This window comes from Bubalus bubalis, chromosome 21, assembly GCF_019923935.1.
Source record: "Bubalus bubalis isolate 160015118507 breed Murrah chromosome 21, NDDB_SH_1, whole genome shotgun sequence".
NCBI classification, from domain to species: Eukaryota; Metazoa; Chordata; class Mammalia; order Artiodactyla; family Bovidae; genus Bubalus; species Bubalus bubalis.
In genome coordinates, this window is record NC_059177.1 from 7,910,868 (window position 1) to 7,932,884 (window position 22,017).

General features: G+C 36.5%; 1 protein-coding gene across 34 annotated transcripts in view; it reads right to left on the reverse strand.

The window, feature by feature from the left end:
• Window positions 1–22,017, reverse strand: part of CLASP2 (cytoplasmic linker associated protein 2) — a 179,355-nt gene that overhangs the window by 133,237 nt on the left and 24,101 nt on the right. For 33 of the 34 annotated variants that reach the window (XM_044934175.2, XM_044934163.2, XM_044934162.2 and 30 more), the window contains exons 6-7: window positions 20,997–21,094; window positions 16,146–16,216 (exon numbers count right to left, since the gene is read on the reverse strand). In XM_044934175.2, the coding sequence (XP_044790110.2) occupies window positions 16,146–16,216; window positions 20,997–21,094 (169 nt within the window). Of the gene's footprint in view, window positions 1–9,661; window positions 9,819–16,145; window positions 16,217–20,996; window positions 21,095–22,017 lie in introns of those variants that run through there. The other variant, XM_044934194.2, reaches the window with a different exon arrangement.

The window sequence follows — 22,017 nt, forward strand, 5'->3', positions numbered from 1 at the left end:
CAACAAAGAAAAAGAAAAAGATATGAACAGAGGATTAAGAGATCTATTAATAACTGCAATGGTGAACCCTGTTTGAATCTTAATTCAAACCTTCAGATTATCTGAAGAATTATGGGTGGAAGTTTGTGACATTGTATAGGAAGCAGCCATCAAGACCCTTCCCCAAAAGAAGAAACACAAAAAGGCAAAATGGTTTTCTGAGGAGGCCTTACAAATACCTGAGAAAAAAAAGAGAAGCAAAAGGTAAAAGAGAAAAGGAAAGATATACCCATTTGAATGTAGAGTTCCAAGAACAGCAAAGAGACATATGAAAGCCTTTCTCAGTGATCAATGCAAAGAAATAGAGGAAAACAATAGAATTGGAAAGACTAGAGATCTCTTCAAGAAAATCAGAGATACCAAGGGAACATTTCATGCAAAGATGGGCACAATAAAGGACAGAAATGCTATGGACCTAACAGAAGCAGAGAATATCAAGAAGAGGTGGTAAGAATACACAGAAGAACTATACAAAAGGATCTTCACGACCTAGATAACCACGATGGTGTAATCACTCTCCAAGAACCAGACAGCCTGGAATGCGAAGTCAAGAGGGCCTTAGGAAGCATCACTACGAACAAAGCTAGTGGAGGTGATGGAATTCCAACTGAGCTATTTAGAATCCTAAAAAATGATGCTGTGAAAGTGCTGCACTCAATATGCCAGCAAATTTGGAAAACTCAGCAGTGGCCACAGGACTGGAAAAGGTCAGTTTTCATTCCAATCCCAAAGAAAGGTAATGCTGAAGAATGCTCAAACTACTACACAATTGCACTCATCTCACACACTAGTAAAGTAATGCTCAAAATCCTCCAAGCCAGGCTTCAACCATATGTGAACCGTGAACTTCCAGATATTCAAGCTGGATATGGAAAAGGCAGAGGAATCAGAGATCAAATTGCCAACATCTGCTGGATCATTGAAAAAGCAAGAGAGTTCCAGAAAAACATCTACTTCTGCATTATTGACTATGCCAAAGCCTTCAGCTGTGTGGATCACAACAAATTGTGGGAAATTTTTCCAGAGATGGGAATACCAGACCACCTTACCTGCCTCCTGAGAAATCTGTATGCAGGTCAAGAAGCAATAGCTAGGACTGGACATGGAACAACAGACTGGTTCCAAATTGGGAAAGAAGTACATCAAGGCTATATACTGTCACCCAGCTTATTTAACTTATATGCACAGTACATCATGCGAAATGCCAGGCTGGATGAAGCACAAGCTGGAATCCAAATTGCCGGGAGAAATATCAATAACCTCAGATATGCAGACCACCCTTATGGCAGAAAGTGAAGAAGAACTAAAGAGCCTCTTGACAAAAGTGAAAGGAGAGTGAAAAAGTTGGCTGAAAACTCAACATTCAGAAAACTAAGATCATAGCATCCAGTCCCATCACTTCATGGCAAACAGACGGGGAAACAATGGAAACAGTGAGAGACTTGATTTTTGGGGGCTCCAAAATCACTGCAGATGGCGACTGCAGCCATGAAATTAAAAGATGCCTGCTCCTTGGAAGAAAAGCTATGATCAACCTAGACAGCACGTTAAAAAGCAGAGACATTACTTTGCCAACAAACATCTGTCTAGTCAAAGCTATAATTTTTCCAGTAGTCATGTACGGACGTGAGAGTTAGACCATAAGGAAAGCTGAGCGCCGAAGAATTGATGCTTTTGAACTGTGGTGTTGGAAAAGACTCTTGAGAGTCCCTTGGACTGCAAGGAGATCACACCAGTAAATCCTAAAGGAAATGAGTCCTGAATATTCATTGGAAGGACTGATGCTGAAGCTGAAGCTCCAATACTCTGGCCACCTCATGTGAAGAACTGACTCATTGGAAAAGACCCCTGATGCTGGGAAAGATTGAAGGTGGGAGGAGAAGGGGTAACAGTTGAGATGGTTCGATGTCATCACCAACTGGATGGACATGAGTTTGAGTAAGCTCCAGGAGTTGGTGATTGACAGGGAAGCCTGGCGTGCTGCAGTCTATGGGGTTGTAAAGAATCGGACACGACTTAGTGACTGACGTGAACTCAAACCATTAAAAGGCATGTATGGAATAATCACAGAAATTATTGTGAACACTGAGTATTTGATACTGTGGGTTAATTTTTTAGATGTGAAATGGTCATATAATTGTTTCATAAAAAGATGTTTTACTTTATTTTACATATGTGAAGGAGTGCGTGTGCATATGTGCAAACAAACACATCCCAGTCCAGCAGGAGAATAAGGCTGGAGCAGATAGGTAGGGATACAGATGAATGAAGATAGCCTATGTACTGATAATTTCTTGAAGCTGGATAATGGGTGGTAAGGGAGGTTTGTTACCATATATTCTGTATTTCTGGGTATGTTTGAAATTTTTCCTTAAATAATTGTGGTAATTTGATCACTTTACTCTCTTGCTCAAGACCCTACAATGAAACCCCAATAAAATGATAAGCAACATCGTAAGAGCAAAGAAAATGAAGCAGAGCAGAGAGTATGTGAAATCAGCACTTATAGATAGGAACGATTTCCTATAAGATGCAAATAAAAAGTATGTGAAATCAGCACCTATAGATAGGAACGATTTCCTATAAGATGCAAATAAAAAGGATACTATTTTGAAGAATAGTATCACAGAAAAGCTGCAACTCAGAATTCTCTGAAACAGCACAGAGAACTCATCTACCTTGCAGAATGACAGAGAAGCAACAATTTCTAAGCCTGTAAGTACAGGGCTGATTAGCAAGAACAACTTGGAAACCCATGGAATGATTTCATCATTAAGCTCATCCCACCCTCAACTCAGGGAGTTCAACATTTTGCATACAGGTAAGCAAGTGCACTCTGTAAAAACGGAACCACCAGAAAACGAAAAGTCAGTTTTTTGAACCATTTAAACTTCTGTTTGCCAAAATTAAAATTTAATAGAAGAACTAGATGAGAAAATCAAGGAAATCTCCCAGAACAGATTATAAAAGGAAAAAACATAAAACTTAAGACAAAACTTAAGACACAGTGAATCAATCTAGGAGGTTCAATATCTGACTGTAAGCAATTCCATAAAGTGAGACTAAAACGATTAATAATAATAACTTTATTATTATTAAAAGAAAAAACAAAACAAAACAAGATGACTTCCTAGGGCTAAAAAAAACCCACGAGCTTACAGAAGTAAAATAATCAAGCAAACATACTCCAATAAAATTTTTTAAAAATAAGTAAAATAAAATAAAATAAAAATAAGTAAAATAATCCAACAGTAACAATAAAGAATGCCTTCAATTTAAACTAAAATAAAAAAAATTTAGTAAAATGATTAGAAATTGAAAATCAAAGTGCTTCAAAATAAAATAATCACCAGATTTCAATGTTCACAGGTAAATACCATGTTCAACAGCACAGTTAATCTTAGTTACTTCTTAGTTATTAAAAATAAAGTCTATTCCATACAAAGTTTAAGAGAAGCCAAAAAACTTGGTAGTCTCTTAAAACTTCTAGGTAGATATTAACTCACTAGAGTTAGTCGCTCAGTTGTGTCTGACTCTTTGCGACTCCATGGACTGTAGCCCACCAGGCTCCTCTGTCCATGGAATTCTCCAGGCAAGAATACTGGATTGGGTTGCCATTCCTTTCTCCAGGGGATCTTCCCAACCAGGAATTGAACCCAGGTCTCCTGCACTGCAGGCAGATTCTTTATTATCTAAACCACCAGGGAAGCTCTATTAAATAACTAGTTAAAAGATATTTGAAGACTCTTACCCTCTTTGTCAAAGGGATCTTTAAAAATTCAAGACCTTCTACTGGCACAAAAACAGAAATATAGACCAAAGGAAGAAGACAGAAAGCCCAGAGATAAACCCACACACCTACAGACACCTTATTTTTGACAAAGGAGGCAAGAATATACAATAGGGCAAGGACAGTCTCTTCAATAAGTGGTGCTGGGAAAACTGGACAGCTCCATGTAAAAGAATGAAATTAGAACACTTCCTAACACCATATACAAAGATAAACTCAAAATGGATTAAAGACCTAAATATAGGACCAGAAACTATAAAACTCCTAGAGGAAAACACAGGAAGAACACTCTATGACATAAATCACAGCAAAATTGCCTATGACCCACCCCTAGAGTAAATGGGAGAGAACACGGGTAAACCTATGGCTGATTCGTGTTAATATTTGGTAGAAACCAATGCAATACTATAAAACAATTATCCTTCAATTAAAAATAAATAAAAACAAAAACAAACAAGTAGGACCTAACTAAACTTAAAAGCTTTTGCACAGCAAATGAAAGTATAAACTATTCACATATAAAGCTGAAAAGACAACCAACCTTCAGAATGGGAAAAAATAACAGCGAATGAAACAACTCACAAAGAATTAATTTCAAAACTATATGAGCAGCTCATACAAGTCAACACCAAAAAAACAACCCAATCAAAAAATAGGCAAAAGACCTAAACTGACATTTCTCCAAAGAAGACATACAGATGGCCAACACAGGAAAAGATGCTTAACATCACTCATTATTAGAGAAATGCAAATCAAAACTACAATGAGATATCACCGCACACCGGTCAGAATGGCTAATCATCAAAAAATCTACAAACAATAAATGCTGGAGAGGTTGTAGAGAAAAGGAAACCCTCTTGCACTGTTGGTGGGAATGCAAGTTGATACAGTCACTGTGGAGAACAGTGCGGAGAGTCCTTAAAAAACTAGGAATAAAGCCAGGAATATGACCCAGCAATTCCACTAATTCTGAGGAAACCAAAACACATGTAACCCAATGTTCGCTGCAGTTCTATTTGCAATAGCTAGGACATGGAAGCAACCTAGATGCCCACTGACAGATGAATGGATAAAGAAGCGGTGTTTCATATACAATGGACTATTACTCAGCCATAAAAAGGAACGCATTTGAGACAGTCCTAATAAGGTGGATGAACCTAGAGCCTGTTATACAGAATGAAGTATGTCAGAAAGAGAAAAACAATCATTACGTCCTAACACATATATATGGAATCTAGAAAGATAGTACTGAAGAGCCTATTTGCAAGTGGCATTGGAGACACAGACATTGGGAACAGACTTATGGACACAGCTCAGTGGGGGGAAGGAGAGGGTGGGCGGTACGGAGTACGGAGAGAGTAACATGGAAACATACATTACTATATGTAAAACAGACAGCCAATAGGAATTTGCTGTATGACTCAGGGAACTCAAACTGGGGCTCGATAAGAACCTAGAGGAAACAGGGAGGGAGACAGGTGGGACGTTCAAATGGGAGGGAACATGGGTAAACCTATGGTTGATTAATGTTGATATTTGGTAGAAATCAATGCAATACTATAAAACAATTATCCTTCAATTAAAAATAATTTAAAAAATTCAAGACCTTCAGTAATTCTGTGAAGTAAAAGGACAAACACAATTTAAATCACTATTTGGTATTAATAAAATTAAATAAAGACGTATTTCATAATAACCATAATATCAAACTAAACAATAAATGAGGCTCATAGTAAGGATTACTTAAAACCTTTAAAATGTCATCATTTTAGGTAGTTAAAATTTCACCACAGCTACAGGTTGGTTACAACAGCTGTCAAGAACATCAACTACATATTCTACACAAAGAAAAGATGTAAACCTTTTCATGAAAAATCAGGTTCATGAGCAACATCATGTTTGCATATATGTTGCTGTTGATGTCCACCACTTTGCACCCAGATGGGTAAATGGGTCTGTTTCAAGAAGATTTTCAGTCTTAGTAACTACTACTTTTCCTGCCTTTATTGCTGTTGAATGCCCCAATTTTTTTCTCACTTCTAATTTACTTCCTCTCGTCATAGGCTATTTTTCCCCCTTATTGCTCCTAGAAGAAAAGTTTGCCCTTTTGGCCAGTAAGTTAAAGGGCTGCTTCTTTCAGTGCCTTAAATTACTGACTCCGAGTGTATCACGTAGAACAGTCAAGGGTTTGGAAGGAGAGAAATCTATTCAGCATTAATTTCTTGCTATTGTCCTCGATCCCCCAAACCAGTCGTTACATGTCAGATTAGAATGGTCCCAAAAGGCTAAGTGAAAGCCAAGGTTATATCATCACTTGTTTGTCTTTTTTAAAAGATTCATGTTTGGAAGAATAGACTGTTTTGAATTGTTTAAAGTTTAGAAACAATCTATTTGCAACAAAACCTTATTTCTTTCCAGTCACTCTGTAGCATAACAACAAAAGGCCAAATTCCTCTTGTGAGCTTTTGAGGCAGATTTCAGGGCTCAGCGCCACATAATAATCCTACAGGTTTTTAACTCTGTCTGGTTTAACTGCCCAGAGCTACTTCATAATCATCTGACTGCTTTGTTTTGTACCCTTGGGTGAGATAAAGACAACTAAACAAAAAGGCACATGAAAGCCACCCCCAACAACTCTTCAATTGATAGTCATTACTGTGCTTCTCAATTCCCAGTTTGCCTAGAAATGAAACTGTTAATAAAATCTTTCATATGTCCATGAAGTTAAGCCTACATAACATTTCTAACAGATAACAGACTAATAACCAGGACACAGAAAGAGAAACTATAAATGAAAAAGCCAAAAGCAAAAAGCTGGAGCCCAGGGAACTCTACCCAATACTCTGCAACGAGCTACATGGGAAAAGAATCTTAAAAGAGAGTGGATGTAAGTATATGTATAACTGATTCACTCTGCTGTACAACAGAAACTAACACAACATTGTAAATCAACTCTACTCCAATAAAAATTAATTAAAAAAAATAAAAATTTAAAAATTATTCTCAAATATCTCTAAAAGATGCACCCAACCCAGGGATCAAACCCAGGTCTTCCACATTGCAGGCAGATTCTTTACCAGCTGAGCCACCAGGGAAGCCCAAGAATACTGGAGTGGGTACCCTATCCCTTCCCCAGGGGATCTTCCCAACCAAGGAATCAAACCAGGGTCTCCTGCATTACAGGCAGATTCTTTACCCTCTGAGCTACCAGGGAAGCCCAAAAGATGCATAGGGGGAAAAAAAGTCACCTAAAGATGCCACAAAGCAATTCACAGTAAAATATATATATATAAACATTCAAACATATGAAGATGATCAATGTTATCAGAAAGAAGACAGGAGATTTTTTTTTTAAAGGGTGAGATATTTTTTAACCTATCTGGTATGCAAATTTTTAGAAGATTAATAATCATGAGAACTGAATGTAAGATAGAAGGCACTGTTGGTAAGAAGTGGTAAAGCCTTTTGGGGAAGAAATTTGCAAGAACTAAAACAACTTGAAATGAATAAAAACTCTGATCCAGAAATTCTACTTCTAGATTGTTTTAAAAATGTGTGTGCAAAAATATATGTGTGTACACACACACATGATTTGTACAAAGGTGTTCATTTCAGAATCATTTAGAAAAGTTATATGTGATTAAGCAATCTGAAATTCCATAGACAAAGAGATATTTATGATACACATTCATACTGTGGAGTACTATGCAACAGTGCAAACAAATGAGAAGTTACATAGGATGACATTTTTAGAAAAATCCACCACTATGCACTACCGAGCACACACAGTAAATGGCAAAAGTATGTGGAGAATGATACCATTCATGTAAACAAAGTCAAAACAAAACTATTTTGATACTTAATATAAATGTTAAGGCAGAGTAAAAGGTATGAAAAAACAAACTCCATACTAATTAAAGTGTTCCTCTCTGCTTATCTCTAGGCTTAGGGGTTTGGAGGTGGTTGAAAGGTGGTTCTTTATTTACATTATTTGATTTTTGAAAGAGAGAAGATACTAGCTTATTAAAGAATAAAAAACAAAATACATAAGGAATAGCATAAACCAGTGCTGTATGTATTCTCAAGATACTAGTATGATGCATGTATATTACCTGTGAGAGAGACTAATACACAGAGGAGTACATATGAAACTCCTAAGAACTATAAACCCCAAGATGACCTGTTACTGCTTAGATTTTTAATTTTTTAATAAAGATGTATTACTTTATCACTAAAATCCAATAAAAGTATTTTCATTTTAAAGAGGAAGAGAATATGTGGGAAGGTTATTTTCTGAGCTTTATAAGAGGTTGTTACTTTGATTTTTTTTAAAAATCAACACATTCTTAAACAGTCTGAATGGATTTAGTATTATTGAAAAAAGAAAAAGTAAGTAAATATACACTGATAGCTACTGAACCTATAATGTTTAAGAAGGAAATAAAATCTGGATACAGTCCAAATAAAATGCAACATTTAGAGCTGCTTACAAAATAAGGTTTAAAAATAACAATCAAATAAATTTGGCAATGCCTTTAAGTATATGAGAACTTAATTCATTAATTTTAATGGCTTTTGCCTTAAAAACTGGAAGTTAAAATTACATTGTTGTTTATTTCTATAAGGACATATAAAAGTTAGATAAATTCTTGAAATAAACTATAACAATATGCAAAATCAGATTTACTACCATATTCCATTAACATATATATAATTATTTAAATGACTGTTTACCAATATGATTTTTTAACATAAGTTTGCACTCTATTCCTCAGCATCCCAAAGGGACAAACTCCTTAGACAGAAGTCATTAAATAGTCATAAAAGAAGGCTGAAACTATTAAAAAAAACTTCCAAAATACATGAAACACTTCTGAAGTAACCTCAATTCCCCTTTGTACACATCTCTGGTGCTGATGCGATTATAAAGTATATATACCTCTAAGCATCTTAACAAAAGGTTTAATAATGAAGAAAAAAAAAACTAAAGTACTAAATGTTATGGAAGGCCAATACAAAAGGCACACTTGAGGCTCTAGATTTGATTCTGGTTTGCTCTGTCCCTGAATCTGGGATTTATAATCTCAACAAGCCTTAGTTTCCTAAGCTGTGAAATGGAAAAACCAAAATCCTCTTCACACTTCATTTATTTGTACCTGAGGAGTTAATGGACAATAAGTAGACTCCTGTGCTTTGGAAAACTAGACAGCACTATAAAAATACATTTTAAAAATTATTCTTATCACAATAAAACACTGGCAAAATCGATTTTTTTAAATCAAACTATATCTGTATAGAATTTGTAAAGGACTAAATATTTTCTAGAGAACTACTTACTAGAGATAATGACAAATAACAAGCACATCAATTAAAACAGGGTCTATGGCAAGCCATTTTGCCTCTTTATCTACTTAATCACTATAGAATTCTACTTGTTGTCAAATACAACAGCAATTTTGTCAAGCTAGGTAACTCTGTCAAATCTGTCATTCTTTCAAAGGCCATGTTCTCTCTTCAAAGCTTCTGCATATTTTCCATGTTTCTTTCAATATCCCTTTATATCCACCACCAAAGACTGAGGGTTTGCTTGGTAAGATGCAAGGTAAACTGTCATATTTGCCAGATTCCATACAGACATATCAAGTAGAAAAAGATACCAATGACAAGTACACATACACGTGTATATATGAACATACAAGCGGTGTGTACACACACATACACAAAGTGCCCTTCATTCTTTAGGGAGAAATACATTTCTTATACAGCAAATGATCGTCACTTTAAAAGGAAGTGTACAGCACAAGCAAAAGAAGAAAAATAAATCTTACTCACCATCTCCCATAGCCATTCAGATGGTCCAGGGAGCTCTCTCAAACCAAGAGGTCAAACAGCACTACAAACAAATGCAGCTTGGTGCCTGCGCCACTGGGCTCGGCCTGCAGCCTGCAGACACCCTGCAGACACCCGAGCACGGTGTGACCCAGGCCGCGCTGCAGCTCTGCACCGCAATAGCCAACAGCTGCTACTCCACTTCAAAATAAAAGTCTGGGGTCTTGCTGAAAACCCTCGTCTCTTTAGCAGAGCCTCGCAGAGCCTGATCAAGATTATTCTTTAACTGCATGTAAGAGGTTAGATACAGGTTGTGGTATTTCTCCTTGTGCTGCCTGCCTGAAATTTAATGTAAGAAAAGCTCTGGGAGCCAATAAATGCCATCCCACTGAGGGACTTTTAATGCAGTCATCAAAACACAAGGCATGTGTTCAACAATCATTTTCTGCTTCCCTAAAGATATCCATGTAATCAGTAGCAATCACATGATCTGATGGATTAACTGATTTGTGCCTTTTTTAGAGGTTTTCATCCTTTTGTCGTTACCTTTTAATATTTACAACGGAGACTGCTAGAAGGACACAAACAGGAATAGCCCAGTTTCCATGATTAACTGCTCTCATTATGCAGGAAGCATTTCTGGCTGCCGTAAACAAATCACGTCAAAGGCAGCCCATCAAAGGCTGCTCTGTGTGCGGACAGCAGGGCCACACGGAACAAAGCTTGCTTCTGGTGGAGACAGGACGCAGCCAGTGCGCAGCTGCGGGGCCTGGAGCGCCCTCCATCCACGCTGCACAGCCATAAGCGCACTGTCAAGCTCCGAGAGGGCCCTGGGGCTCCTGGTCACAGACAGACATGCTTTTCACTCAACCTAAGGAAAGGGCTGCTTTGCTTTTCGCCAAAGGGTATGTTATCAACTAGACTGCCAGTTACCTTATTGCCTTGTATAGCCAAATACCAAGGTAATTTCAGAGCCTAGTTTCTATGCTTTATTTTATTGCCAACCTTCTAAAACAATTATTTTCCTAGCAACTGTTTTCAAACAGAGAAGCTGGGAGATATCTTACAACGATTACACGCCAAGACTGCATTCGGTCCTACACACACACTTGACAAATCAGAATTATGCGGAGTTTTTTCAGTGAAAAAAAAAAAAGAAAAAGACTTGCAGTCACAGCCACCAACACGTCCGTGTTTACATCTCGGTGAGCGTAGGAGCCTGTCTAGAAAGCTCCATGATGACACCAGACCCAGCCATAATCACAGGGCGCCTGCAAGTTTCAGTCTTTTCCTTCCTACAGTGCTGCTGTTGCCTTCTTTCAGCCATGATTTGATTAATTTTAAATCCAGTTTCCTTCTAATAGCAGTTAATTCCACTGCACTTAAGGATTCTGCCTAACTTACTCTATAATGAGAATTAAAGTCAGACTTGAAATATCCTCAAGACAAAAAAAAAAATACCATGCATTTCTCACTATTTCCAAATTATACGACACACTCAAATCTCTGATAATAGAATTTACTTTGTGTTCTTGAGTGTGCTGAACTAATGCTCTAGAAAATCAAGTCAAAGAGTTCAAACAAAACTTAAAAGGGTACAGATATGGCAAGCATGAAAGAAATCAGAGCCAAAAGCATGAGATGTAAGGTTATGCATTAGGACGTGCATAAGGAGAGAAGAGGTAGATGGAAGAGGAAATAAAACAGACACTTTTCCCAAACAATAAACGTATATAAGGTAGTTTGAGGTCATATCACTACCACCTACCACAAGCTTCTCCAGCCTAAAATCCTTCTTAGTCCCAGAAGCCTATCAAGACTCCTCCTAAGGCCTACAAGACCCTCATATCGTGGTTCCTGCTTACCTTTCCAATTAGCTCTCATAGACGCTCTCGCTTCCAACCTAGCCCTTTCCGCACTAGGTTCTAGTCAGCCCTGGCCTCCTCCACTCCTTTCTTCATACATATGAAGATATTGTCCACCTCTCGGCCTTTACAGCCACACTTTCTCTGCCCAAAGTGTTTTTTACCACCATGTATCCAATGACCAACTCATTCTCCTTTATCAGGTCTCAATTCAAATATGTCAATGCTCAGAGAGGCTTGCTCACCCTTCTGTCTAATGTGGCATCACTGAGTTAACATCTCCATACCCTATTTACTTCACTGAATGACTGTGCAGATGACAGATTTTAAACTACAGTGGCTCTTAGACACTTATACCACTTTTACAACAAATCCTCTGGATTGGTTTTTGTTTGTTTATATATAATAAGATCATTTTCTCATCCCTAAACAACCTAAATCAATATAAGAAGTATGGTATTTCATTATTATAGTTTTAGGCAAAGACACACTAAAAGTTTTTACTTCTCGTAACAGTTTTCTAGTCACAGAACATCAGATGAAACAAATCCAAATTAAATACCAGGTTTGGCTGAACTCACAATAATTTGTTTTGCATATGTACACCAAGTGAGAGAGAGAAGAGGTGGTATCTTTAATAGCTCTTCATTCTGTTGTGTGCATGAACTACTTCTACAGGTTTCCATGTTGAGCCTTTATTCTGACTTAAATGCTTTCCTGTCTGTAACTTTATTTTCAAGTTTTAGTTTGAGTGAATAGTAACAATGACCCAACAAAGGATTGAAAATTACGTGGGGAAAAATTGTGCAGAAATAAAAAAATGGAGTCAAATAAATGTTCACTACATTACTTTAGGTATAATCTTATTTGCTGTTGTTGATTAGTCACTAACTCATGTATGACTCCTTTGCCACCCCATGGACTGTAGCCTGCCAGGTTCCTCTGTCCATGGGATTCTCTGTAGGCAATACTGGAATGGGTTGCTGTTTCCTTCTTCAACTTGCCAGTTAATAAAACTGGTTTTCAGTGCTCAATTGACATATTTTTCTACCTGTGAAAATTATTCAGGCATCTTGGGTTGGGATGAAATATACTATAATGTTGGGAAAAATTAGGAAATTATTCATTTAATGGCTTTTTTATTTAGCAGCGACGATTTTAAGGAATAATTTAATTTCAGTAAATTCATCAGACAAGGAGTAGTTGTATTTTCTTTCATTACCAACTGCAATCACTCTGGATATCCATGTGTTTACTTACTTATGATCTCTCTGTCCCTAGAACTTCTAGTAGGTTTGTCTAGGCTGAAACTTTAACTGTCTTCTTCACTCTTGTGACAAAATCCATTTACATTTTAAGAAGACCATTCTCAATTCTGATAGAAAGCAGATTTCAGGGGTCAAACACAGAACTAAAACCTATTGCAGTAGGTTGCAGGTAAAAGCTAAAGGAGATTTACAGAAGGGTTTTAGCAGTGGAGATGTGAAAAAAAATTAGCAAACGACACATATTAGGATTTCAGAGGGAGAAAGGACTAGTTAGAATGGGAGATCAATGCTAATTATTAATAATTCTAATCAGGAAAGTTTTTAGCTTGAGTTGATGGTGGTGCCATTGACTGAAATGGGTAAACTGGGGAAAGAACAGATTTGAGGGAAAGGAAGAGAACAGGCTTTAATTTTTGGACCTGTTAAGCCCGAGATACTTATCAGGCATCCAAAGGGAAAGGCCACATCAAGGTGACAGGCTCTGAGATGTAGAACACAGAGAGATAAATGAGGGCTAGAACTACATACTTGGAGTCATCAGCAAATAGTTACCATGTAAAGCCTTTGGGCTGGATTAGGTCACTGAGAGAGAATAAAGACAAGGTGGGAGAGAGGCTTGGGCCCTGGGATCTGCCAACATGATAAATGGGCTTTCCTCTTTTAGCCTCTTAATAACAAAGCTGTTACAGTATTTTTCAATGATAGTACAATACCACCATCAAAATCATCCTGACCAATTTTTACACACCAATATATATATTATAGATTTTTAACGTTCACATTTGACTATACTTTCAATATGCAGATTATCATCTCCAAAACAAAAGGATTCCTGAAGATTTCTTTCCAAGAGACATAAATGCCAGGTACTAACCCTAAATCTCCCTGTTTATGGAGAGATCCATAAGAAAAAGAGATGAGAAATGAGAGCTAAAAGAACAAGAAACAAAAAAACCTTCTATCTTTTGAAGGTCACAAAATACAAGAAGGGCAATATTTAAAAAAAAAATCACAATCAAATAATAAATATCTTAAGTTTATAGTATGCACTGTGTTTTTCTTAAGAGTTGTGACTTTTTCTTAAGAGTTGTGACTACATAGTCTGGAATACACAAATGAGAATGCACTGTAAATGATACAAAAACACAATTCCTTAATTCAAGGAATTTTAACAAATCGCCATCTTTTTGCTCTTTCTGGTTTGTATGGAAATGGACAGAGGTAACTGCTGGAAAAATAAGAACAAAGTACTTAAAACACCTTCTATTCAGAGAGGAAGAGTGAGAAACAGCTGGCAATCAGGGTGAGGACTGGTAGTGCTAAAATCAACTTATGCTCCTGCAACTAAGTTTAGATTAGGGTGGACACAATCTTCTTAACACTAAATTCTTACTACATCTGCCTGAATGCAATACAACAAGGCTTGCATGCTAAGTCACTTCACTCGTGTCTGACTCATTGAGACCTCATGGACTATAGTCCACCAGGCTCCTCTGTCCATGGAATTCTCCAGGCAAGAATACTTAAGTCCTGGTTTAATCTGGAGAAAAATAACTAAATTATATTAGTAACTAGTCTTCCTGTCTGTAACAATTCTAGTCTACTTGACTATAACAATTCATACAACAAATTTTTTCTCCAGTATCATATACATTATTAAGCTAAGTACACTATCTTTATAAAATAAACCTATTTTCCTAGGTGCAAAAACTACCTATACTATCTTTGGAAATAGAATATATTATTCACATATACAGTTAATTAACACTTAAGGACTGAAGGTAAATGCTACCCAGTAAGATGAAACACAATTTAGCAAACCTTACAAAAAAGAAGAGCAACCACAAAATCAAATAAATGCTAGATACCAACACCAAGCCTCCTTGAATCCAAGGAGGTTTCATTCTAATTAAGAAGCCAAAAATGATTATACTGGTGAAGTTCCCATGTCTGTGTTTCTTCACTGGTATCATCACTGATAGTCTAAACACAGGTGTAACAGAGTAATCAACCCTACAATTTCTACTAAAAATCAGTTACATAAAACAATTACTCTGCTATCATAGGTATAACATTCTCTAACATACATTATACCAATGTTTTCTTAGGTCAGTCTCTCAAGGCAATAGAAATAAAACAAAAATAAACAAATGGGACCTATTCAAACTTATAAGCTTTTGCACAGGAAAGGAAACCATTAAAACAACAACAACAAAAACAACCCAAAAGACAACCTATGGAATGGGAGAAGATATTTGTAAATGATGCAATTGACAAGGGCTTAATTATACAAACAGCCAAAATATACAAACAGCTCATACAACTCAACAACAACAAAAAAACCCCAACAACCTAATTGAAAAGTGGGCAGAGACCTAATTATATAATACTCCAAAGAAGATACACAGATGGCCAACAGGCACAAGAAAAGGTGTTTAACATCACTAATTATTAGAGAAATGCAAATCATAACTACAATGAGGTACCACCTCACACCAGTCAGAATGGCAATCATTAAATGTCCACTGACAGATAAATGGATAAAGAAGATGTGGCTCATATATCCAATGGAGCATGACTCAGCCATAGAAAGGATGAAATAATGCCATTTGTGGTAATACAGATAAACTAGAGATGATCATACTATGTGAAGTTAAGTTAGAAAGACAAATGCCATATGATATCACTTATGTGTGGAATCTAAAATATAAAACAAATGAACCAATCTATGAAACAGAAATGGGCCCACAGATAGAGAAGAGACTTGTGGTTGCCAAGGGGAAGGGAAACTAGGGGAAGATGAACTGGGAATTGGGGTGAGCAGCTGAGAACTATTATATACAGAATGGATAAACAACAAGGGCCTGCTGTATAGCAGAGGGAACTATATTCAATCTCCTGAGACAAACCATAATGGAAAAGAACATAAAGAAGAACGTGTATATGTGTATAACTGAGTAACTACAGAAATCAACACAACACTGCAAATCAACTATACTTCAATTACAAAATAAGCTGAGTAAAAAACACAGTTTATGCATAGAAGGACACAGAGGACAAGGGGGTCATCATATCTTCAACACAGAGGATACCAAAAATAAGGTTAAAGAATAATACCACTTTACACAATTAACCCATTATTAAATTTTCACTTATTCCAAGAGTCAGAGGATAGTTAATGATCAGAAGAATATAAAGACTTTGTTACTATATCCTAACCAAGTTTTAACCCACAAAGTCAAATCTGCTGAATCAGTGATATAATAGTTGACCTGAAGGCATATTTTAGTATCTAAAACTCTGCTACCTAATCTCAGAAATGTTTGAGATCTGGATTAACTTAATTATTCTTACCTTTGCAGGCACTCAAAATCATACCGCCTGAATTTTGTACTTCATCAAATTTGGCAAGTATCATTTCTAATCTGGGAATAAAGAATAAATTCTGTTTATTTTACATACATTTTTAATTAGAAACAATTTCCTTCACCACTTCCCTGAGAAAAAACAATCCCAGGGATTCAGTTAGTTGTATACAACTCTCTTTTTATAATTAACTCACTTACTGAAAGCAGACACAAAACCCATCTATTCGGTAGAGACAAGGAGTCAAATACAGGTAGAACTCTACACATTCACAGGTGCATTTGTAAAAAGATAACTTTCAAAGGAAGGGGATTACAATGTATAAAATAAGTACGTTACAGGGATATATCGTACAACAAAGGGAACAGAATAACCATAAATGGAATATAAAAACTGTTAACTGTTATGTTGTACACCCAGAACTTATTTAATACTGTACATCTACTATAATTCCACTTTTTAAAAAAAGATAACTTTTACACAAGACAGTTTCATAGTTTCATCATAAAATTATTTCTCCAAACCCATCAAAAGTACTTTAGTTCCAACTTTACAATGAATCCACTCAGTCACCAAGACATTTTTTTAAAGTACATAAAAATCATACTAAGGAAACTTAAACATAAAAACAAAGAAATACAAAATGTCAAAATTAAAGTAATACTGATGTCACTGATAATCTCATGTTGAATTTTAATTCAATACCAACTCTATTAACTCTTACATTCAGAATAATTACTTTCTACATTTGTTATCACTTTTAATTAAAAATGTGTTTTTTATTAGAAAAGTAATATATACTCATTACAAAAGAAAATTAGGAAACATAAATAGAAACAAAGAAAAAACCCACAATCCCACCACCCAGAGAATTTATTCAATTGCCTGCTTTCCAATTCTTTATATTTATATATAAATTTTCTTTGGGTCAAAATGGGATCACACTGACAGCACTATTTTTAAAACTTTTTCAGTATTATATCATGCTATGATTTATTCTTCAATTTATGACTTAGAGATCTAGGTAGGTCTTTAACTGCCAAATGTTTTTCTCACATCAATGTTTCTGTCATAATTTCACTTCTAAAACTTTAGTTAAGCCTTAGCCCACATTCTGTCATCTTTTACTTGTAAATTGAGGATGAAGATACTGTTTGGTCTAGAAACTTTTTTTTTTAATTGAAAACCTTCTAGAAATTTATTATAACAGGATTTCTAAACCTTAAACTCATCTCAGAGTCACACATCTGAAACCATTAAATTCAACAAATATTCATACATCTGAAAGTACTTCAGTCAAAAGATATCAAGTCCCTTCAGCCTACAGAACAGTTATCTTCCAGAGACTTGAACAGACATTAAACAGGCTGCCCAGACAACATGTGGACAAGATGAGCCAAGGGAGGGAAAATTGGAACTGGAAGATAGGAGTTCAGAATGAAGACCACACAGGCCACAAAGCTCTTCGGGAAAAAGTCAGAACAAGATGTTAAGGAGCATGAAATTAGCACTCAACTATTCAGTAGCAAAATGGGAGGAGGAAACGAAGGGCTGCAAGCTCTGAGAGAAAGGATGGTTGGTAAGGAATTGACATGGGACAGATAAAACAGCAAAGAGTGAAGATACAGGCAGCTTTAATGGGAAGAGGAAATACTAGCAAATATAACAGTAATAGGGAGAAAGATAGGAATAAATAATAAAGGCTATTATAAAATAATATAGCTATTTAGAAAAACAACCTTATTCAAAATGGAGGCTACATAATCTGATGGAAAAGGAGGAAACAACATAAGAGTAGAAAGAAGAAACTAGGATCTTTTAAGTAATTCAGGAAGAAAAAAAATTAGGCAACTTAACCGAAGGCAAATACAATGGAGGCTGGACTATCCAAAAGCAACTTAGAAGGCCAAAGGATAGAGGTGTGTAAAGCTCTGGAAGGTTCTGATTCAGGATAAGGATAGAGACTAATAAAGCATTAGATTGGAACCAGAAAAGAAACTCTATCTGAAGTCCATATATAAGTTTAGAGTCATAATAAAAAATCACAAATACAACATGAAAGAGAGAATTAGGTATCTCAGAACATAATCTCTTTTGTGTATCAGCCAATTACTGATAAAATATTCATGCCACACAATTCACCCCTTTAAAGTGTACAATTCAATGGCTTTTAATATAAAGCTAAGAGATGTACACAATTTTAGAATGTCATTATTATCCCAAAAAACCACCCAATACTCATTAGCAGTCACTCTCCCCAATTTTCTCAGAACTATGCAACCATTAATCTAGCTTCCTTTCTATAGATTGCCATGTCTAGCCATTTCATATAAATGAAATCATCTAATATGGCTGGCTTTTTTCACTGACAATGTCTTCAAGGCTCATCTATGTTATAATATATATCAGTCACCCCTGTTCATGGCCAAGTAGTACTTCGTTTACAGATATATTCTACTGTTTATCCATCAGCTTATGGACATGTGGGGATGTGAGACATTTTGACTTTTTAGCTATTATGAATGTTCACAATGTTGTTATGAACATCTGTGCACAAGCTTTTGCGTGGATATGTTTTCACATCTCTTGCGTATATAGCTGGGGGTAGAACTGCTGGATAATATGGTAATTCTGTTTAACATTTTGAGGAACTACAGACTGTTTTCCGAAGTGGCTATACCACTTTACATTCCCATCAACAATGCCTTCTAATTGCCCTACATCCTCAACAACACTTGTTATTGTCTATCTTCTAATTTTAGCCAACCTAGTAGTATCATCTTATATTTCTCTGATGGCTAATGATGCTGAGTACCTTTTCACGTGCTCACTGGCCACTTGTGTATGTTCTCTGACAAAATTTCTATTCAAATCCTTTGACTGTTTTTAAAATTGGGTCATCTGTCCTTTTACTGTGGTGCTCTAAGAGTTCTTTATTATATATTCTTCATATACTTGGGACACATGTTTTTTATGAGATGTATTATTTGTAAATATTTTTCCCATTATGTGGGTCTTTTTTTCGATTTCTTGATGATGTCCCTTGAAGCACAAGTTTTTAATTTTGATGAAGTGCAGCTTATTTTTTTCCTTTGGTTGCTTATCCTTTTGGTGTGACATATAAGAAACCATTGCCTAGCATTCTCTATAAGTTTTATCATTTTACACTTAGTTCTGTGATGCATTTTGAGTTAATTTTGGGATGTGGTATGAGGAAGAAGTTAAACTTTATTCTACTACATGTGGAAATCCCACTTTCACATCACTATTTATTGAAGAGAGCTATTTCAAATCCTAAAAGATGATGCTGCAAAAGTGCTGCACTCAACATGCCAGCAAATTTGGAAAACTCAGCAGTGGCCACAGAACTGGAAAAGGTCAGTTTTCATTCCAATCCCAAAGAAAGTCAATGCCAAAGAATGCTCAAACTACTGCACAATTGCACTCATCTCACAGGCTAGCAGAGTAATGCTCAAAATTCTCCAAGCTAGGCTTCAGCAATATGTGAACCGTGAACTTCCAGATGTTCAAGCTGGTTTTAGAAAAGGCAGAGGAACCACAGATCAAATTGCCAACATCTGCTGGATCATCAAAAAAGCAAGTGAGTTCCAGAAAAAACATCTATTTCTGCTTTATTGACTATGCCAAAGCCTTTGACGGTGTGGATCACAATAAACTTGAAAATTCTGAAAGAGATGGGAATACCAGACTACCTGACCTGCCTCTTGAGAAACGTGTATGCAGGTCAGGAAGCAACAGTGAGAACTGGACATGGAACAACAGACTGGTTCCAAATAGGAAAAGGAGTACGTCAAGGCTGTATATTGTCACCCTGCTTATTTAACTTATATGCAGAGTACATCATGAGAAACGCTGGACTGGAAGAAGCACAAGCTGGAATCAAGATTGCCGGGAGAAATATCAATAACCTCAGATATGCAGATGACACCACCCTTATGGCCACAAGTGAAGCAGAACTAAAGAGCCTCTTAATGAAAGTGAAATAGGAGAGTGAAAAAGTTGACTTAAAGCTCAACATTCAGAAAACTAAGATCATGGCATCCGGTCCCATCACTTCATGGCAAATAGATGGGGGCGGGGGGGAAACAGTGGAAACAGTGGCTGACTTTATTTTTGGGGCTCCAAAATCACTGCAGATGGTGACTGCAGCCATGAAATTAAAAGACCGCTTACTCCTTGGAAGGAAAGTTATGACCAACCTAGACAGCACATTGAAAAGCAGAGACATTACTTTGCCAACAAAGTCTGTCTAGTCAAGGCTATGGTTTTTCCAGTGGTCATGTATGGATGTGAGAATTAGACTATAAACAAAGCTGAGCGCCGAAAACTGATGCTTTTGAACTGTGGTGTTGGAGAAGACTCTTGATAGTCCCTTGGACTGCAAGGAGATCAAACCAGTCCATCCCAAAGGAAATCAGTCCTGAATATTCATTGGAAGGACTGATGCTGAAGCTGAAACTCCAAGCTTTGGCCAGCAAAGAGCTGACTCATTTGAAAAGACCCTGATGCTGGGAAAGATTGAAGGCAGGAGGAGAAGGGGACAACACAGGATGAGATGGTTGGATGGCATCACCAACCCTATGGACATGAGTTTGAGCAAGCTATGGGAGTTGGTGATGGACCGGGAGGCCTGGCGTGCTGCAGTAGGGGGTCACAAAGACTAGGACATGACTGAGCAACTGACCTGAACTGACCTATGTATCCTTTTATATATTTTGAATATGATGGCAGTCCAGAAAATTAAACCTATTTTAAATAAGCACATGAAATTAAAACCTTTAAAACCAGTGACAAAAAAATATATTTAGTAATACTTACCTAGCAGGGGGAATTCCTCTCTTATAAAGGTCCACTCTCACTTTCTCTCCCACATGTCTATAAATCTCCACCATAGCCAATATTGCAGCATCTCTAACCTGCCAAATAATTCAGAACTTAAAAAAAAAATACAAGATACAATAAAATACTTTACCTCCAGATAACATTACATTCACGGACCAACTTGAAGCTCCAAGTTGGTTTTAATGTCTTTAAATGCCTGGGAGATTACGTTAGGTCATTAATAAAAACCAAGACGACCTATCTAGAAATGTCTAGAGAAACCTTGTAAAAGTTTTACAGAAATCTAAGAAGCATCTAAATAAATGTGACTTTTAAAAAAGCTTCTATTTGTAATAAGATTGTGTAAAGAACTGATAATACAAATCATTATCACAGTTAACATTTTCTTGGAATAAAACTGCCTTTTAGAAATGTGGCCTGAACTCAAACAGAAAATTATACACCAATGTTGACAGCATTATTATTCACAATAGCCAAAAAGGGGAAACAACCGAAATATCTATCCGTGGATGAATAGATAAACAAGATGTGGTGTATAATAGTCAGCCTTAGAAAGCAAAAGAAGGAAATTCTGACACACGCTACAACATGGATGAACCTTGAAGACATTATGCTAAGTGAAATATGCCAGATACAAAAGGATAAATATCATATGGTTCCACATGATGACTGGTCAAATTCATACGGAGAGAACGTAAAACATGGCTGCCAGGAGTGAGGGACTGGGGGAATGTGGAGTCACCGTGTGACAGCTGGAAGATGGGAAAGCTCTGCAGATGGCTGGTGGTGATGGCTGCACGACAATGTCAGTGCATTCACTGCCAGTGAACTAACTCTACACTTAAGAATGGCTGAAATGGTAAATTTTATGTTTTGAATATTTTACCACAATGAAAAGAAAAAATAAATGCGGCCTAAACACAGGAATGTGGAAGACAGCTCTTAGTTCCTCTGCACAGCTCACTGCAGAAGGGGAAATAAACAGACAGGAGAACTC